This window comes from Convolutriloba macropyga, chromosome 2, assembly GCF_964194025.1.
Source record: "Convolutriloba macropyga chromosome 2, txConMacr16.3, whole genome shotgun sequence".
In the NCBI taxonomy this organism is placed as follows: Eukaryota; Metazoa; Xenacoelomorpha; order Acoela; family Convolutidae; genus Convolutriloba; species Convolutriloba macropyga.
The window spans coordinates 66,374,855-66,396,091 of NC_134469.1; the positions used below are offsets into that span (position 1 = coordinate 66,374,855).

The following is a 21,237-nucleotide window of genomic DNA, read 5'->3' on the forward strand; positions in this document are numbered from 1 at the left end:
ATCTTAAAAACATAGCCGGAAGAATTCCGGAAACGACTCGAAGTGAAAATCCATTTAAACGCCATCCAACTACTCATCAAACAAAACGTGGCTTTACTAATTTATGAATATCAAAGTCATTAAACAAAAAAGTAAACAAAATCAATTCTGTTAAAATATGATACCAAATCTGATCAAATTTTGTTATAAATTGAGATCCCGAAAAAACTATCTCTGTCAAAATAACTTCATCAAAACAACTAGTACTTACAAAAACCACTTATGTGAATTTTGAGGAAATACTTTAGGCTAAAATTATGAAAAAGCTCTTAAAAACAACATTCACTGAAAAACTGGAAAAAGTTACTAAAATTTTTAATATTTCAAAAATATAAATCGAAAGAAAATTTCCCCTCAGCCAATATGGTATCCAGATGCTCACAAAACAATAGGGAAGTCATAATAGGCAAAGAAACTTAGCTAAAAACAGAAAAAAAAACAAAACTGCAAAAAAAAATTAGGAAAATTGACATTTTTTTGTCATATTTCTCAAAAAAAAATGATTCTTACCCACAAAACTGTAACTAATTGTTATCAGAAAATTGCTCCAGTAGAAGGAGTTTCCTCAATGCCGATTCGAGACAGTAAGACAAAATAATCCTCAAAAAACGCAAAAATTAGCCCAAATATCAGCAAAATACATTAAAAACCTCCGACTTATCAAAAAATTCATATTAATTTCCAGAAACCTTCAAACCACTACCGAAACCAGCCTAAAATTAAAACAAAATCATAACCAAACCTCTTAACCAAAATAAATGAAAAAAACTGCTTTAAAATGCCGCACGTGAACAAAAAAATTTCGCTCGCTGAGAGAAAATTTTTTCACACGTCAATTTCTCGCTCTCTCAAAACCAGCGGTTTAAACAAAAACCACTCTCTTTTTGCTCCGCTTTTCACTTTTGTTCAGCGCCAAAATCACTCCAAATTTTTTCACGCGTTTCATTTCCCGCTTCAAAAATCACTCCAAAAAAATTGATTAAAAAAGGACTTCTCCAATACTCCTCTTCGAGTCGTAAAAAGACAGCGCCCCAATACAACTCAAAACATACCCGGCAGATTGCCGGAAAATAGCCGCCGTTGCTTGCAATAAGCATGATTGGGATTGAAAGAATAGAAGATATTAAAAAAAAAAGATTTTTGTACAAAAACATTTTTTAAGTCCAATTTATTTTGATGGCATTTCGTAGTTGAACATAACGTACTTCTGTTTCTTAGAGAGAGGCTACAGTGGCTACTATCAATAACAATAAGCATTAAAGATGGTAACTAAAACTTATAGGAACGACGTTCAAATAGCGGGCATCTAAAATTGGGCTTTATCCCGTTTCTACTTCTGACTTCAATTTTTTATACTGACTCTGTTCATTTTGAATTGCTTTGCTGAGCAACTGATGTTCAAAATCACTTTTAGCAGAATGAGAGAAGAAAGAAACCAGCCTAGAGAAGTCAAAAAGATATCACGCCAAATGTTGAAAAAGCGGCAAAATGAGGTAAAGCGAAACATTTTTTTATTCGACGAAGTAAAAAAACATAGCAGGACAAGTCCTGACGTACAATTCAAAGAACTTTCATTGAAAGACCAGAAAAACTAGACCTAAAACGGACTATGAGTTAATTGAGAAAACCATTTTAAAAAAATCAGAACAAAAAAATAAGAAATAAACAGAAAATCAAAGTCAAAATGCCGCATGTGAACAAAAAAAACCACTAGCGAGAAATGAAAAATTAATTCAAACAAAAAGCTAGGCCTAAAATGAGCTGTGAATGGATTGGGAAAACCATTTAGAAAAATATCCGATCCAAAAAATCGAAAAAACAGTAAAAATCAGAGTGAAATTGCCGCATGTGAACAAAAAACCACTACCGAGAAACCGAATTTTTGTTCAAACAACGTTTTCTCACTCTACTTTAAAATTAGAGCGAAAAAATCACGCCGCAAAATCACGCCGCAAAACCACTCGCTTTTTCGCTCCATTTCCTGTTTCGGCGTGACCAAAATCACTACTCCAATTTGACTTCAAAATCATGAAAATGTGTGAACAGATCTTAAAAAAAAAACATAGCCGGAAGAATTCCGGAAACGACTCGAAGGAAAAAACGAACGCCCCTAACAAACATAAAACTTATTCTACTGACTAACCAAAATAACTAACATAATGCTTATCCTACTGAATAACACTTGTCACTTTAAAACAAAAAAGAAAAAGAACAATGAAAAAATAACTGACCAGAAAAGACGATAAAGCACGTGATAAAAATTTTACATTGAGTTGCAAGTTTAAAAACAACTTTTGGCGAAAACCCGTGAAATAGGTTTAGTTTAATTTTGTTGAATCACTGCTATTTGAGACAAAAACCAAACACAAATTTCAAGTAGAATAAACGAAGGTAAAAGAAAGGAAATGAAAAACAAAACCAAAAATATTTTCTGTAAAAAAAACAAAAAAAAATTGGCCACAAATAATGAATAAAATACCATTATGCTGAAATCAAATCATTATTTCAAAAAACTTTTAATACTACATCTGGTCAAGTGTCCACCAATCCAAATCATCGTTTATTTATATGAGTAAAAACGAAGAACGAAAAAAATAGAAAAAAAGTTAGTGTTTAAGAAAAGTTAGTGATATTTGTCATTGAAAAATGCACTAAATATATTTCAACAAAACCTCTAGAAAAGCTCCTATCAAAAGCTAGACCACTAAAACCTGGCAAAAAGCAGACAATCAGAAGAACTCAGCAAAAATTCCAAAAAAAACACGAAAATTTTCGGAACTCTTCATAAAAGTTACTCAATTATCTTTAACAAAATGATTCAAAACTGAAATCAAAATCATCAACACGCATCAAGGACAACTAATTTGGACTATAGGCATCCCCAAATGCTATAAAAAATTGAAGAACACAAAGGGCATTTAAAAAAATTGAAAAAAAAAATCATAGAAAAAATTGAGTTTTTTTTTAATTTCACGGGAGCACATAGACCCAAAAAACGTTAATTGGAGCGAATTAGTACTGGAAGACTTCGAAAACAATAGGAAAGTCGAAGAGGCTGAAAAATTTTTCTAAGTTTAGAAAAAACACGAAAAACAGCAAAAAATTAAGAAAAATAATTCAAAATTTTTCAGTTTATTGTCATTTTTCTGAACAAAAAAATCGTTTCCAACCTAAGAGAATGTAATCACTTGGTATCTAAGAACTCAGTTACTAACATGCGTCTATTCAAAGCCATTACAAAGCATTATAACAGAACAAAACGCAAAAAATTGCTAAAATTCGCCTAAAATTCAGCAAAATAGCTGAGAAACCAGCAAAATGGTATAAAAATCTTATTAATGACCAAAAAATTGCGAACCACTATTAAAACAACCCTAAGCATCACACAATATCATAATCAGACCTCTAAACCAAAAAAAAACAAAAAAAGGTTTTAAAAAGCCGCATGTGAACAAAAAAAATTTCACTCGCTTAGAGAAAATTTTTTCACACATCAATTTATCGCTCTCTCAAAAACAGCGGTATGAACAAAAACCACTCTCTTTTCGCTCCACTCTTCAATTTTGTTCAGCACAAAAACCACTCCAAATTTTTTCACGCGTTTCATTTCCCGCTTTAAAAATCACTCCAATAAAATTGATTAAAAAAAAAACATAGCAGGACAAGTCCTGACGTACAACTCAAAGAATTTTCATTGACTAAACAGAAAAACTAGACCTAGAATGGACTATGAGTGAATTGAGAAAACCATTTTAAAAAAATCAGATCAAAAAATAAGAAAAAAAAACAAAAAATCAATGTCAAAATGCCGCATGTGAACAAAAAAACCACTAGCGAAAAATGAAAATTTAATTCAAACAAAAAACTAGGCCTAGAATGAGCTGTGAATGGATTGGGAAAACCATTTAGAAAAAAATCCGATCCAAAAAATCGAAAAAACAGTAAAAATCAGAGTGAAATTGCCGCATGTGAACAAAAAACCACTACCGAGAAACCGAATTTTTGTTCAAACACCATTTTCGCACTCGCCGCAAAAAAATTCACGCCGCAAAACCACTCGTTTTTTCGCTCCATTTCCTGTTTCGGTGTGACCAAAATCACTACTCCAATTTGACTTCAAAAATCATGAAAATGTGTGAACAGATCTTAAAAAAAAAAAAAAGACAGCGCCCCAATACAATTCAAATTCTTTGAATTGTAAAAAGGACTTCTCCAATACTCCTCTTCGAGTCGTAAAAAAAAGACAGCGCCCCAATACAATTCAAATTCTTTGAATTGTAAAAATAGGACCGCTATAATAGCCGGCTGAGAAGATGAGGGCGGCTATTTAAAAAAAATAGGAGCGCTATGATAGCCGGCTGAGAAGATGAGGGCGGCTATTAATTATTTGAATTGTAAAAAAACCAAGAGAAGGCCAATAATAGCCCCAGCTATCGCTGTGCGGCTATTAAAAACAACAACTCCTCTTCGACCCGTACAAAGGCAGCGTCCCAATGAAATTCAAATTCTTTCAATTGTAAAAATAGGAGCGCTATAATAGCCAACTGAGATGAAGGCAGCTATTAATAATTGGAAATAACTAGTGCTATACTTATGAAAATACGGCATGAGGGAAAGGAATCCATTCCAGTGCCTCGACACGTTGTGTGTAATTTACGTATTGTATTGTTGTAATTTTGCCTTAAATCACAGTTTTCGAGCAAAATGTTTAACTGATCACAGTTTTTATTATTAGTAATTCTGATGAGATGAAGTGCGTTACCTGGTTGACTGCAGTGATGGGCGAAAGCAGTGAGAAGTAGCATAGTGTCGAGAGTCGGGTTCGAGGATGATCCAGGGCCTACTGCCGCTGACATATTGTCCTGAAACCTTGCATCCTGTCCTTCGTCAGACGACCTCATTGTTCCTGCTATTGGGTTGCTACCAATACCACTTGGCACACCTTGTATGTTTCTAGCCGTGACTCTCCGGTTAGACGGTGAGGATGAGATGTTCATAGCTGATAGGTCCAAATCTGGCGCAGGGTGTGGTGGATCCTCGTAACAGGCCTCCCATCCAACTGGAGGAGAGGGAGGGGGAGAGATGAGGAACATCTTATCCGATTTAGGAACACTCAGGAACTCCGAGTCACTTACATTCGGCAAGGGCTGAAAAATGATAGCTACCCTTTCAGTCCGTATGAGCCGCTCAACATTTTGAACACAGTCATTATTTCTCTATTGCATTGCATACTTTTAAAATTTGGCTAGGACTTTGCAAAAGATGGGAAAGGGATAGATGCTGCAGCGTGCAACATTTGATTGCCCACACTTAGTGTTTTAATACGGAGCCAAATTTTCTGTGCCGTAAAATGGCCATGATATAAACTACTTTTAATGGAAAAGTCACACAAGAATCGTAGATTGAGAACTTCAGTAGCACAAAAACCGAAAATTTGAAGACAATGTCAAAATTCACTCAACAGATATTCAATTTGAGCTGGTGCGCTATATACGTCACTTAGCAGTCAGAAAAATGCTGTTATGCAAATTGCGTAATCAGATGCTCGCTAACAATTCTATGTAGACAATTTAACATACCAAAAAAGACCAAGAAATTTAAAAACACGAACTTGAAAAACCCGGAATCTGGTCAAAAGCAAAAAGAAATTGACACGAAAAAGAAGCCACAACTAACACGAGAGGAAAATTAACAAGACGAATCGATCAAGTCTGTTCGTGGGATAAAGCTCCAACCAAGTAACAATCTTCAATGAACATGCGTTGAAAGCACGTTATTGCTTTGTTGAAAAACTACTGATTAAATATATACGAGTTGGCGATGCGCTTTTTTAGATAATGATCAGACGCATCTCATTCAAAAACTCCCTAAGCAAAACATACCCGGCAGATTGCCGGAAAATAGCCGCCGTTGATTCCAATAAGCATGATTGGGATTGAAATAACAGAAGATATTGAAAAAAAAAGATTTTTGTACAAAAACATTTTTTTAAGTCCGATTTATTTTGATGGCATTTCGTGGTTGAACATACTTCTGTTTTAGAGAGAGGCTACAGGGGCTACCATCAATAACAATAGGCATTAGAGATGGTAAATAAGACTTATAGGAACGACGTTCAAATAGCGGGCATCTAAAATTGGGCTTTATGGGTTTATCCCGTTTCTATTTCTGACATCCATTTTTGTACTAACTCTGTTCATTTTGAATTGCTTTGCTGAGCAACTGATGATGAGAAGAGAGAAACTAGCCTAGAGAAGTCAAAAAGATTTCACGCAAAATGTTGAAAAGGCGGCAAAATGAGGTAAAGCGAAACATTTTTTTATTCGACGAAGTAAAAAAAAATAGGAGCGCTATAATAGCGCGCTGAGAAGATGAGGGTGGCTATTAAACAGAAACTAACTCACAATTTGAATCCTCAAATCTCAAAGGTGATCACGCTGCAGGGTGAGGTCTTGCAAGAAAACCCCGTGCATTCCTTTTGGAGGCATGACAGGTTTTAAAAAACGTGTTAAATTTGCTTCAATAATGCACAAAATTTAAATCTTGATGGAACATGAAAACTAAGCAATCAAAATAAGTTGCGGAAGTATTGAGTTGTCATTACTAATTTTTAATATTGCTTCAAAAATTCTGGCCCAGAAAAATACGTTCCGGCAAAATAAACTCTGCAAACAAGACATCCTTCATACAAAAAGTATAATCATTTTGAAAGTAAGAGTTCAAAATCAACCACAACAAAAATGCTACTGAGCATACGTTAACAAAACTTCAGTTGCACGAAATCTTTTTTAAACCTCAGAAAATTAAACATTACTTTAAAAAAACGACTAAAGCCGGCCAATTGCTCTCGTATCAAAGCGTAAGATCGTAACAGATAAGATAGCTGGCAGATTGCCAGAAAAAAGTCACAATAGCTTTGTAGATCTGCGGTCTCAAAAAATAGTAACATAGCTGGCAGGTTGCCAGAAAATAGCCGCAATAGATTCGTAGATCGGCAGTCTAAAAAAACAGTAAAAAAGATAGACCAAAAAAAATCGTCTTTCCATTGAAGGCTGATCTGTTATATTTCGATTAAAAATCTGTATAAGTTATTGCTGCCTCTATTAGCTGATCTCAAATAACCTTCATTTAGAGTGACACACACCCATTTGACCTTATCTCTTTGAATTAAAGTAAATAAAAGTCAGTTTCAAATTGAGGAAGTCATTTTTGAGAGTGAAGTAAGTCAAGTGTGACCAAAAATTTAATCACGCGCATGAACAAAAAAACTCGCTCCACTAAGAGCGAAAAATGACGTCACAGATGCAATTCAGTTGAAATTGCATGAACGAATGAACAAAAAGTGGCTGTGACGTCATATGGTCGTAACAAAAATCATGACGACGAATTAAAAAAAAACCAAGAGAAGGCCAATAATAGCCCCAGCTATCGCTGTGCGGCTATTAACAAGAAACAGACCAAAACAGAAACTTATTTTTGATGGCATATTTTGAATAAGAATATGTTTAACTTATTGCAGCTTCTCTTAGCTGCCCTCAATTACCCTTTAATTAGCGTGACACATACTCAATTGACCTTATCTCTTTGAATTGAAGTAAAGAAAAGTCATTTTCAGATTGAGGAAGACTTCTTGAGTGAGGTAATTCACATGTGACCAAAAACCTAATCACGAGAATGAACAAAAAACACTCTCTACTCTCAGTAAAAAATGACGTCACGCACGCAATTCAGTTGGAATTGAATGAACAAAACGCAGATTTGATGTGATCGTGACGGCATGTGGTCGTAACAAAAATCTAGACGCAATAAAAACAAAAACCAGGAGAACGCCAATAATATCCTCAGCTATCGCTTTGCGGCTATTAGCAAGAAATCAAACGCATAGCCAGCAAACTGCCACCGTTCATGCCCTGACTGCACATCGGGACTACAACAGAAAAAGGAAAAAAGAGATAGAAATTAACTACATTTTTTTCAGTATCAAAAAGTGTTCTAATTTGACGTGCAGTTTCAGTTAGACTCAAAAACTACAATTAAATCAACTTCTACACTGAAGCTTAAAATTAACCTATTAAGCTTAATACTAATGTCAGCTAGCAACCACTAAATTCACAACATCGCGTAATTCAATGCGTGAAAAATTCAAAACCCATTCAGTTGAAACAATGAGAGTTAAATCGCGAGTCAAGCGTGAAACTCGTGACTTATGTAAAACGAAAACGTGATCAAAGTTAAAGCCAATTTTAAAAAAAAAGAGCGCCTAAATAACAGGCGTCGAGAGGCTGACCGCGGTTATTAAAAACCACGATGAGGGAGGAACAATCTATCTCAAAACCAAAATTCATCAAACGCCGTTTTCTCACTATGCTGTAAAAATGGACGTAATCACTCGCTTTATAGCTATTTCCCGGTTTAACAGCTCAGAATTGACCTCAAAAATTAAATGTTAGTACAGATCTTGAAACGTAAGCGACAACTGTGTTAAGCACAGGTAGGCTAGCCGGAGAGTAGCAATATAAAGGCGAGTTAGGTAAAAAATTGGGGTCCAAAATCGTCAATTCGTCTGTCAAACCATGAATATATCTGCCTCCTGAAGCGTTTCTCAGCACCTTTGCCGAAATGTACACTTAAAGCACAGTAAAACCTAAGACAGTTGCTCCAATAAGTAATGCTTTGCAGCTTTGCCACCCTATCCCGTTTCAATCGACGAAAAGTCTAATCTGTAAAAACATTTTCAACAGTCGAGTAAAAAATTAAGACACATTCACCATATTTGCTTAGAACTACCTCAGAGGCCATAAACGACTCGGAAATGTAAACTGGCATACGTCTCTGAATCGAGTAGTCTAGCTATTCTACTATACAGCAGCCTGAAAAACTTTAACCCAATGAAAAACTTGAAGGGGACCCATGTAAAAAGAACAAAAATTGTAGATATGGTTTTAAAAATTTACAATAATCTATTCAGGTTGTAACCTCACGGAGATCCCTTGTGACACCTCACAAGATCTCTCTTGTCGTCTCAATGGCCAACTGGAGATAAGAAATTAACATAGAAAAATGCTAAAAATAAAATTAACAGAGGAAAAATCCCTAGAAGGAAACGCAAAACAAAAACCGCAAAAAGTGCTTAAAACTAGCAGGGCAAACAGGACAATCACTACCACTTTCAAGTCTCGCTTCTAAGAAAGAAAAATAAATGAAAATCAAAAGCAATCACATGCGAACATATTTGTATACTAAGAAAGTAAGCAGTTTCAAAAAATACAGTGCACCATACAATTAATTCAAATTCTAATATAAAATGTAAAAAAACGTTGAAATATATTATATCATTCTCAGCTATGATCAGAGTAATGCAACTTTTGGATGTTTATGATACATGCATTAAAAAGTAATAATAATAAATAGTTGTGGTTCAGCGTAATCGCACACGAAGAGAACTAGGCTACGGCGGCCTCATCTCAGCTGCCTTTTTTCTTAACAGTCCCCAAAATTCACAATGTTCTTTGCATTGATTACTATGGTCAATTTTGCATCTGTAAGTTTCACTTGGCACCATCTTAGTAGCCAATGTTTGTCCAGTTATGGTCAAACTGAAGCTATAAGTAAGTACCGAGCAAACTAACTTGATCGGCGAGATATACGTTGGTCAAAGATCCACAGATTACAGACTGATGCAGTTCTATCTTGGCACAGATGGCATTGAAGCCAATTGGGAAGTTGACCCGCACACGACGAAAACTCTTGAGGTAATTAAATGAAACCTGTTCAGGATCATCTTGACAGAAACTGCGGAAGCATTCTTCAAACTGGCCCTAAAACAGAATGAAAAAGGAAAAATATAAACTCAGCCTACTAGAGTGACGTTCAATGAAAGCTCCCAACGGCGGAAGTATGAGATTCTAGCCTACTTCGATTTAATATTGTCAAGGGGTTTATTGATGCGCTTAAGGAAAGTTGTTCTAGCAGCAAATGATCAGGTACTAGAGTAGCTTAACTCAATTGTCCGCTAATTTTTACTGCAAAAGAGAATTAAAAGTGTTTTCCATGTAGGTCTTTTCCATACTCACTATTAACCAACAATAGGCGCTCTTTTAAATTGGATTTCGGTAGTTAAATGTTGACAATCAAATCTCAGTTCAGCTGCGTCAAGTTCCAAATGAGTGACACAAAACCATATTTGTGAAATAGAAGTAGTAGCTAAAAATGAAATTAGTTTCATGCATTTTGTACCATCAGTTAAAATTAGGTCAGTTTTCGGCGGATGTTAGTCACGCTGCTGTCATGCGTTTGTGTTATGCTGTACAGCAATCAATGAATGAATTTGAGTGTTTGGCTGATCCATGCTTCATCCTCTGGAAAACGTTAGCAGATTATTATTCCTAGCAGATTGGCAGCAATTCTCCTGTTGTTGTTGCTGTCGCACAGAGCTGCAATTAGCGGGTAATTTTGGCGGGATACCGGCGCTTATGGTCGTTTTTAACTGGCACCCTAGTTGCATTTGTACCATAATAAAAAGGTATATTAATATATATATTGTGGATAGGCAGTAGTGTAACTGCCTATCCACAATTTGCTTGTGATGTGGCGACCTTCTGCATCTACGCCATGGTGAATGGCATGCGGTCTCCGGGGAAGGGGTCAGGCGGGGCATCGTTAACATCAGGGGAAAGGGGCAAGGAAGGCGGATTATTCTGCACAGTGTGGTTGTGTTGGACTGATGGCATTAGGTCCAGCCAATTGGCTACCTCTAACGGTCTTTCCCACAGGTCAATCACTTTCAGGTACGTGGTGTTCTTACTGCAGTTAACAATGTGGTTTACGTCATGTGGAGCTACTCCACATTTGGGACAGCGGTTATCAACATTGTCACAGATCCTACTCAAGTACGAGTTTAGCAGGGGACACTATCCAGTTTTCGACACTACCACGGGCAATTCGCAACATTTGTTCTTCTGCTAATTTTGGTGAATGTGTACCTAGTTGCTCGCTGTCTTTATTCAACTGAGTATGCACCGTGTGTCGGTGGATGCGTATTAGCGCAATTTCGTATTCTTTGCGATTTAATTGCCCTTTTATTGTTTGTGTGTTGTTTCATGCGGTCCCTATAAGTATCAATTAATGTCGGTCTCATGGGACAAAAATTGGTTGAAGAGGTTGTTGTATGATCAACACGACGACTCTGATAACGGCCGGGTAGGAATTGCTCTACTAATATTTCTGCAAGAGCTTCGACAGGCAGCATTTTACCCTCAGTGAGTAAACCATTGATGTCAAACAAATTTACACAGCCAGTAACTGCGCAAAGAGTATTGTTTGGTTGTGTTTGCAGGTTGTTCTAGTTGGTATTGCTGATTGTGGAAGCCCAAATAGGAGCACAGTAGTTCAGGACGCTCCAAACGTTAGCTTTGCAGGTCACTGAGGTGTCTCTTGTGCAGCCTCATTCGCTACCAGCATACTGTCGAAAGTGACACCAAATATTTTGACATTGGACCTTACTGCTACCGATGAACTGTTCATAGTGAGTTGTGGATCAAATTTGACCTCCTTGTTCCAGCTTGTGAAAACAGTTGCGCTTGATTTCTCAGCTTATTACTTAAGTTTTCTTAACTCCTACGTAGCCAGTCGTAAAAACTATTAAGGTAGGGAGTTATGATGTCACGTAATTTTTTAACCTGTGGGTGAGATTTAGTTAAAATTATATCATCAGCGTAAGACGTGATGTTTGTATCTTTCGGGGGCACAGACCACTTGCTTATGTAGATGTTGAGGAAAATTGGAGATAGAACACCACCTTGGGAAACCCCTGATGGGTTTTTTTTCCATTTTGAGTTTTTATTGTTATATTCTACGGGAGAAAACCTGCCCTGTAAGCATGAAGTCTCCCCTCTTTCAGTGGTAATTGGTAGCGGTGCCTTGAGTATGTCTATGTCTCTCGGTAGTAGGTTGTCATCAACCGTTCCGAAAGCGTCGGTGAGATATAAGGCTACCAGTAGAGTACGATTGCAATGTTTCTTTTGCTAAGACCTTTTTGTATATCGTTGGTGACAAAACTGAAAGCTTTTGTTGTGGGATGTTCAGGTCTAAAGCCATGCTGATCTTCTTTTAGTGGATATTCTATAAAGTCACTTAGTAAGCGCTTTTCTGTTAGTTTTGCAATGGTGGAGAGGACTGCAATTAGTCTTAAGCTTTAGATTCCTCTATGGAATTTCCAGGTTTGTGTAGCGGTATTAACCAGCCAACTTTCCAGATGTTTGGTATTTTTGAAATGTTTACAGAATTGTTTATGATTTCAGTATGTATCTCGGTGCGATGGGGCTTAGATGGTGCAGGTGGACTGGCGCTATTCTACTTGGCCCAGGGCTTTCCTTCGTGTCTCTTACAGCTTCTTTCACTGTATTACAATTAAACAATCTGCCCTCTATTTCCAGTTTCCTTTGTTTGGTGCATTTCTTTTCGCTTTCTCATTTTTCTTGGAGTATATTGTTGGCGCATTTCCTTGGATTGTGATAAGCAGTTAGTCTTCTTAGCGTCAAGTATATGGCTATTTGCAGGTGGTGTATTGTTATTTGACCGAAGTCCTTTTACTGTTTTCACTGTGCTCCACAGTTTAGAGAACTTAACTCTGTGAAAACAAACTCGATCCATTTTTTGAGCTTCTGGCTTTGAACAAGTTTGTTTATTTCATGGTTTCTGCTAACATTTCTTTGAGCTTTAACAGGCAGCAATTCACCCTCATTGTGTAAGTCATTGATGTCAGGCATTTTTACACAGCTAGTAACTGTGCGAAGAGCATTGTTTGGTTTTGTTTACAGGTGGTTCCAGTTTAAATTGCTGATTGTGGAAGCCTAAATGGGAGCACCGTAGATCAAGAAGCTTTTACCTATAGTTTAGTAAGTCACCAAGAGTGTCTCTATTGTGCAGCCCCAGTCACTACCAGCAATATTTTTCAAGATAAAAAGGTGCTTTTGTAATTTCTTACGTGTTCCTTACACGTTCGCCAAAATTGAGAATACAATCAAAGGTGACACCCATTACTTTGACTTCGGACTTCAGTGGTATTGATTAATTGTTGACAGTGAGGTGTGGGTCAAACTTGGCCTCCTTGCCACAGCTTGTGAACGCAGGCACTTGATTTCTCAGAAGATAACTTAAGATTTCTTGATTCTAGCCAGTCGTGTAGAATATTTAGGTAGGGAGTTATGATGTCTCGTAATTTTTAAACCTGCGGCTGAGACTTGGTTAAACTTACTTCATCAGGGTAAGACGTGATGTTTACATCTTTCGGTGGTACAGGCAGCTTGCTCATGTAGATATTGAAGAGCATTGGCGATAGTACAAAACATTGGGGGACACCGTTTGGCTTTTCACCTATTTGATTTCTTATTGTTATAATCTGCGGAAGAAAAACTGCCTTGTAAGTATGAAGCGACTCTACTTTTAAGACTATTCTGTAGTGGTGCCTCGAGTATGTCTCGTAGAAGTAGGTTCTGATCAATCTTGTCGAAGGCGGCGGTGAGGTCTAGTAGTACAGTACGGTTGCAGAGTTTTTGATAAAGGCCTTTTTGTATATAGTTGGTGACAATATTGAGTACCGTTGTTGTGGAGAGCTCAGGTCTAACACCATGCTGATGTTCTTTTAGAGGATATTCTATAGTCACCTAGTGAGAGTTTTTCTGTTAGTTTTGCTTTGGGGGCAGAGGAGAGCAACTGGTCTGAAGCTTTTAGATTCGTCAATGGGTTTTCCCGGCTTGTGTAGGGGTATAACCCGGCCCACATTCCAGACGTCCGGGATTTTAGCACTGTTTACAGAAATGTTCATGGTTTCAGTGAGGAATCTGTGCTATGGGGCCTAGATGGAGTAGGTGGATTCGCGCTATTCTATATGGGTCCAGAGCCTTACTTTTCTTTGTGTCTCTTATAGTTTCTTTCACTTACACCTAAACATTCAGCTCTCTATTTTCACTATCCTTATTGTTCTTAGTGTAATTTTTTCTGTTTTTCATTTTCCATGGTATGTGCGGTGTATTTTTGGTTAACTTGTTGGCGCATTTCCTTGGACCATGGTGAGGAGTAGTCTTCTTAGCGTCAAAGTACATGACTCTGTTTGCAGATGGTTTAGCGTTGCTTGACGAAAGTCCTTTCAGCAGTTACCTCTGTGAGTAAGTGTTTGTACAACTCAATACGCTTTTCGTGCTTTTGATTTTGAACAAGTTTATTTCATGGTTTAGTTGCGTTATTCTGGGGCCCCTGAATATTTTCTTTGAATTCAATCCCTTTTCAGAAAGCTTTAGTGCTCCGCCGGAAAAATTGGCAACAACTGTTTTAATTTTTGCTCTAGGATATGCCTGGCAGCCGCTACATTTATGGCTTTCCTTAAGGTCTTTTCCGCATGATAGACATTCTTTGGCCTTGGTTGTTTCTTCAATTTTAGATCAATGTCTTCTTTAAAACTTGCTTGGTCAGCTTGGTTTGAGTTGATAAAAATTTCGTGTTGTGTTTGAGTGTGATGAGGTCACAGGTGATGGATTGAACTGTTGGTAAATGGTCTAAGCCCAATGCCTAATCAGTGCGCCAGTCGACGTTCATTGCTATAATTGAGCTGGTGAGACTGATGTCCGGGGAGCTTTTACAAGATTCAGTTACGCTTGTGCTGGCCTTTTCGCTCAGTACTACATGATTAGAGACGCTTATTTCACTTGCAATATTGTTTCCTCTTGAGTGTTCCGGTAGTTTCGAGTGCAATAGAGAGCTATGAGTATTGAAATCACCGACAATAATGCAATCATCTAACTCAAGTAGTTTATTGATTGATGTCTTGTATCCGGCATCACAGCCAGACAAAGGTGTGCAACAGTTTGATGTTATTACTACCTGCGGTGAGTTCCATCCCTTTCTCTCCTAGGTGTCTGTCAGAAGTCATAAGATTAATTTCTTGAAGAAGAATTGCGTCCTTAATGATAAAAGCTACCCCTCCACTTTTGTATTTCTTTGTGCTTATTTTCTTGGATTATGCAATAGCCAGATGAGCCTTTGAGGGTGAATCTTTAATTGAGGTTTCTCTACTGGATGCCAGCTATTTAGATGCTGTTTTTCTGCATCCAGTCTAAGAAGTTGTCCAATTTTTGAGACCATTACAATTCAATTGAACATGTTGGTGTGTGTTGCCATGAGTGGAGACACTTACTTTGGCCCCACGAGCAGCGCGGGGTTTCTTTCAATGCCCCCTTGGATGAGAGGAAGCAGGACAAATGGGTTTCCCAGTCAAGTGCATACTAGGGACCAGAGAAACTGGGCAAACACCCGTTTCTCGCAGTCTGTGTACAGTGTGTATTGATCCTGGGAGCGAATACCTGCTCGTGCTTTTGACGTTTGGAGGGGTCCATACTTGATAACCGTGTAGAGGCGTAAAAACTTAAGCAATTTTGCTATATTATGTTTTATAAAACAAACACTTTACTGGAGGCAGCCATTTGTTTGCGTGAAACGGTAGAAAATGAAGTTTTTTAAAATTGAAAGCCTCGAGTGTTCTTCCTGTAGCTAGATGTTTGCACAGATAACATCATAATTTCACCAAAACTGACCTAGCGAAAACTTCGGCGACCCGCAAAGAAATTTGTTGGTTAGGAATAAAAAAAAACGTTCAATAATACAATTTCAATTTAGCTGAAAATTGTCAACCCGCAGTAGGTGTACCGCAGTAGGTGAAGTTCGGCGACCCGCATATAGCAATTCTCTTCAGCTGCATTGACGAGCAAAATTTGATTCAGCTATATAGAAGTTTTATCATTGATCTTCCATTTTTTGTCCAAACCAAAAAATTTATTTGCGTTTCGCCAATTTTTTCACCACGTCAGTTTTGGTAGACCAATACTTTTTACTTGGCAGACCAAACATAATGATGTCTTCAGTGCAAACATCTTAAGCTCCAGGAAGAACACATGAAACTTTCAACTTTCAAAATTATTCAACTTTTCCTACCGTTTCACGCAAACAAACAGCTGCCTACAATGTTATAAATTTTAAAAAATAACATAACAAAATTTTATACATCCGTCATCATTTGACGGATCAGAACATTGTGAGAATATTCATCAGCACCAACAAAACAGTGTATAGTTCTAATGATACTCTGATTACTTCGCATTTCTCAAAGAGAAACAATAAAAATACAAAAATAGAGAACATCCATATCGAAGCCTGGCTACCTTAGATAAATTTTAAAATCTGGTGTCATCAAATTAGACAGTTAGGTGAGTGCATTTGTGAGCTTGGCGTGCTTAATTGTTCCGACCCCTCTTGAGGGAGGAGGAACTATACACTCCTTTTATGTTAGTTAAAGAACAGATCAATTCAAAACAAAGCTCACTGGTGATAAGTCCAATTAGCCTCCCAAGCAGTTCCAAATTAAATCATCTAATTTTTACTCGAAAACATCTGGTCGTTTTAACTTCAAAAAATTGTTTGTTTTGAAAATGAACAATGGCTTTTTGAACTTTGCCACTATTTTTCTCTTAATTTGGTCAACTTGAAGTTTACTGTCATCAAAGGAATGATTCTTGTTTCTACTGACCTGAAACTTAATCTTTATTACGATTTTACGCATTAAGTTATGACGCTCTGGCCTTAATACTACCAGATTTTTTTTAAAAAAAATTCGACTTGAGGCATTTGACTAGTTTTAACGACTTCGACACCAATTTCTCGAAGAATTTACGAGTATTTTATATTTTTGTATTTAACTGTCGTTTTCACTTCGTCTTGTACTCGTATGAAATGTCCTGTAAAAGACAGGTGTCACTTGCTTTTCATGAAAACTTACAAAATCTGTATTCTGCTTTGAGTAGATAGATGAAGGCTTTCATGACTTTGAACACAATTTTGAAAAAACACTAACTTCGCATTTTTGTTCTTTTTGTGTGTTTTTGTTACCTAGTCTTGTTAATTAAAGATCAAGTATGACATTATTGGAGTCGAGAAGGCTCAAGTGTACAACGTCGAGAGAAGGCGCAAGTAAACAAAGTCGAGGGAATGCGCAAGTTTTTAAAGAATTCGTTGTGGCACTGCTGGCTTCGACAGGCGCCAAAATAAAATTTAATTTTGGATTTTTGTCTATTTTACTTTCTTTTTGTAAACGTTTTAAAGACATTTTTAGAACAATTACAGATCTCAAATTCTTTCGGACTAATAAACGAATTAACTTAATTATTTCATTAAGTAGCTAATGGCTTTCATGACTTTGAAAATAATTGTTTTCCAAAAAAACAAAAGCATTTCTTAATTTTACCCCTTTCACAATTTTGTTTCCAATTTTTTTCCTAGTCCAATTATTGATAGGTCGCATACCACATAATTGGCATTCGAAGAATGCGCAACCGAAAATATTTTGAGGCAGAATATGGCCTTACGCGTTTTCTCAGAGGTTTCAATTGAATTTTTGATTGTCTTATTAAGACAGGTCATATGTCCTCTTATGTAGCCATCGGTGATAAAACAACATTTGAATTACTTCAGTTGATATCTAATGACATTCATTACATTGGAATCAATGGTTTTTTTAAAAAAGCGATTTTTTTAACTTCGCTGTTTTTCTTTTTTTTGTCTACTTGCAACCGAGCCTTATTCTGGACTGGTCCCATATCTTCTCTAGCAAAGTACAAGTTATTTTGCTCAGTTTCAGTTTTATCTGACGCTATCTTGACTTTTTATTTTCTTTTTTTAAAAAAGGACAAAATTGTGAATGTAATTAATGTTTGTTGTTGTTGTTTGATTTTGTAGTTCGTCTTATTTCACTTTTTTAAATAATAGCAGATCTCATCAATCTAAGGCGGCATTTTTTTTTTACTACACTGAAGTATTTGCGCCGTGGCGTTATTTTTGTTAAAACACAAATTTTTTGATATTTGAATTCTTGGGGGGTTTTATCGGTTCCTCATTTGGTAGACAATTATGCCAAAAATGTGGATGAGCGGGGTCGCAAATTACCGAGCCTCCTTGTTTACATTTTCACGGCGTTTGTACTTTAAACTTTGTGCTTCAAATCTTAAAACCGCAATTTCTGAAATAGAAGGGCTATACGAAAAAAAGAATTGTAATTTTGATAATTAGACGCCAATTAGTGCAAATGTCTGCATTTTTTCAAACAAGGACTGATTTTAATTTTATTTTGAATAACTGTAAATCTTTTGCGTAAAAAGCTCAATATATTAATGAAATGTTTCATAAGCGGACTCTGAAAATGAAAAAGGTTGTACTTATGAAACGGTTTATCATGTCACTCTCTTTTATTCAGTATGATCTGGTCAGCTTTTGATCATTCTTCTCTGAAATTTCTCTGAAATTCTCTGAAGTTAATCCCTTTTTCATATTCTAATAGGTCGTCCAAGTGTTAGCTACAGAACTACTTTGGCATGTACGAATTGATACCGGACAGAGGCAAGACGAGGCCATGCCAAGTTGAAACCAAGGATGATACTAACCGATGGGCATTAAAGGTAGGTCTCTGATTGTCTTAGACAATCTATCAAATTAAGCAGAACGGAGTGACTTCAACTTTTCTTTTAAACTTTCTCAGAAAACAGCTGAACAAAAATAAACCAAGAATTTTTTATTAAAAGAGGTTGAGAAAAGTATTTAAAATTGATTCCTTAGGCTCTACTTTTATCGGGAAGAAGAAGAATCAAAGATTGAGCTTACAATCCAATACAGAGAATGAAAACCTTAACACCTTAATTTACTCAAATATTTAACCAAGATTTTATATGATAATTTTCAACATTTTTTGTACTCTTATTAGTGATCACCCCTTAAGAGGACAGCAAAGATATTGAAAATCAAGAACAAAATAAAAAACGAAGATAAAAGGAAAAAAAGAAAAAAAGAAAGAAAGAAAGGAGAGAAAAAAGACTTGAATACTGTAATGCGAAAAACCAGATGGAAGATAGTTTACATATTTCTACTTCACAGCGGTCAGAATGTGGCCTCAAATACTTTAAAACGAGTTTGGGAGAACGAAGGTTAATAAATCGAACCTTGATAGGAAAAATATACCATTACAAATTGCAGTATGACAACAAGTTTAATGTGTATGATTGACGTTGCCGATGTTCATTCTCATTAATGCTTACAAGGTTTTTTGGAATAAAGACTTCGCGTAAAAATCAGCCAAGGAACACAAAAATCGTCTTCCCAAAGACAATTTCTATAGAGTTCTTCTTTTTTGGTACTTCAAACTCTCCAATTGCTGTGGTTCGTGTCGTAAGCGATGAGTTTCTCTGCACAAACAGGCTGTTCAGGTAAGTAGGGCGGTGATCTCTCCTAAGTAACTTTAATCAGAACACCTCAAGCATATTCAATTCATAGACTTTATGTACCAAAATCGCCAAAGCTCGACAATAAATTTGCCAAGCTGCTTATCAAAAATCCACTTGTCAAGTTCTAAAAAAACAATACAACCTATAAAAAAGCACGTTCTATTATTTTAGATAAAACAATAGATATTGGCTTGTATTTATCATAATCAGATCGGCTATTTTAGTAGTAGTAGATTAGGCTTCGAAGTTCGTTCTTCAGGTTATTGCTCCCATTCAATTGTCCAGATTCATAAGTTTCTGATTAAGGTTGTAGTATCCACACTTGCATACAATGCGCCAAGTGCATTTTGTATTTCTTTGTGCTTATTTTCTTGGATTATGCAATAGCCAGATGAGCCTTTGAGGGTGAATCTTTAATTGAGGTTTCTCTACTGGATGCCAGCTATTTAGATGCTGTTTTTCTGCATCCAGTCTAAGAAGTTGTCCAATTTTTGAGACCATTACAATTCAATTGAACATGTTGGTGTGTGTTGCCATGAGTGGAGACACTTACTTTGGCCCCACGAGCAGCGCGGGGTTTCTTTCAATGCCCCCTTGGATGAGAGGAAGCAGGACAAATGGGTTTCCCAGTCAAGTGCATACTAGGGACCAGAGAAACTGGGCAAACACCCGTTTCTCGCAGTCTGTGTACAGTGTGTATTGATCCTGGGAGCGAATACCTGCTCGTGCTTTTGACGTTTGGAGGGGTCCATACTTGATAACCGTGTAGAGGCGTAAAAACTTAAGCAATTTTGCTATATTATGTTTTATAAAACAAACACTTTACTGGAGGCAGCCATTTGTTTGCGTGAAACGGTAGAAAATGAAGTTTTTTAAAATTGAAAGCCTCGAGTGTTCTTCCTGTAGCTAGATGTTTGCACAGATAACATCATAATTTCACCAAAACTGACCTAGCGAAAACTTCGGCGACCCGCAAAGAAATTTGTTGGTTAGGAATAAAAAAAAACGTTCAATAATACAACTTCAATTTAGCTGAAAATTGTCAACCCGCAGTAGGTGTACCGCAGTAGGTGAAGTTCGGCGACCCGCATATAGCAATTCTCTTCAGCTGCATTGACGAGCAAAATTTGATTCAGCTATATAGAAGTTTTATCATTGATCTTCCATTTTTTGTCCAAACCAAAAAATTTATTTGCGTTTCGCCAATTTTTTCACCACGTCAGTTTTGGTAGACCAATACTTTTTACTTGGCAGACCAAACATAATGATGTCTTCAGTGCAAACATCTTAAGCTCCAGGAAGAACACATGAAACTTTCAACTTTCAAAATTATTCAACTTTTCCTACCGTTTCACGCAAACAAACAGCTGCCTACAATGTTATAAATTTTAAAAAATAACATAACAAAATTTTATACATCCGTCATCATTTGACGGATCAGAACATTGTGAGAATATTCATCAGCACCAACAAAACAGTGTATAGTTCTAATGATACTCTGATTACTTCGCATTTCTCAAAGAGAAACAATAAAAATACAAAAATAGAGAACATTCATATCGAAGCCTGGCTACCTTAGATAAATTTTAAAATCTGGTGTCATCAAATTAGACAGTTAGGTGAGTGCATTTGTGAGCTTGGCGTGCTTAATTTTTCCGACCCCTCTTGAGGGAGGAGGAACTATACACTCCTTTTATGTTAGTTAAAGAACAGATCAATTCAAAACAAAGCTCACTGGTGATAAGTCCAATTAGCCTCCCAAGCAGTTCCAAATTAAATCATCTAATTTTTACTCGAAAACATCTGGTCGTTTTAACTTCAAAAAATTGTTTGTTTTGAAAATGAACAATGGCTTTTTGAACTTTGCCACTATTTTTCTCTT

The 21,237-nt window shown here is 36.6% G+C and overlaps 1 protein-coding gene across 1 annotated transcript in view; it reads right to left on the reverse strand.

The window, feature by feature from the left end:
• The window catches only part of LOC142334629 (uncharacterized), a 418,890-nt gene that overhangs the window by 12,806 nt on the left and 384,847 nt on the right, over positions 1 to 21,237 (reverse strand). The window contains exons 4-5 of the mRNA XM_075382822.1: positions 9,669 to 9,857; positions 4,802 to 5,186 (exon numbers count right to left, since the gene is read on the reverse strand). Of these exons, the coding sequence (XP_075238937.1) occupies positions 4,802 to 5,186; positions 9,669 to 9,857 (574 nt within the window). The remainder of the gene's footprint in view (positions 1 to 4,801; positions 5,187 to 9,668; positions 9,858 to 21,237) is intronic.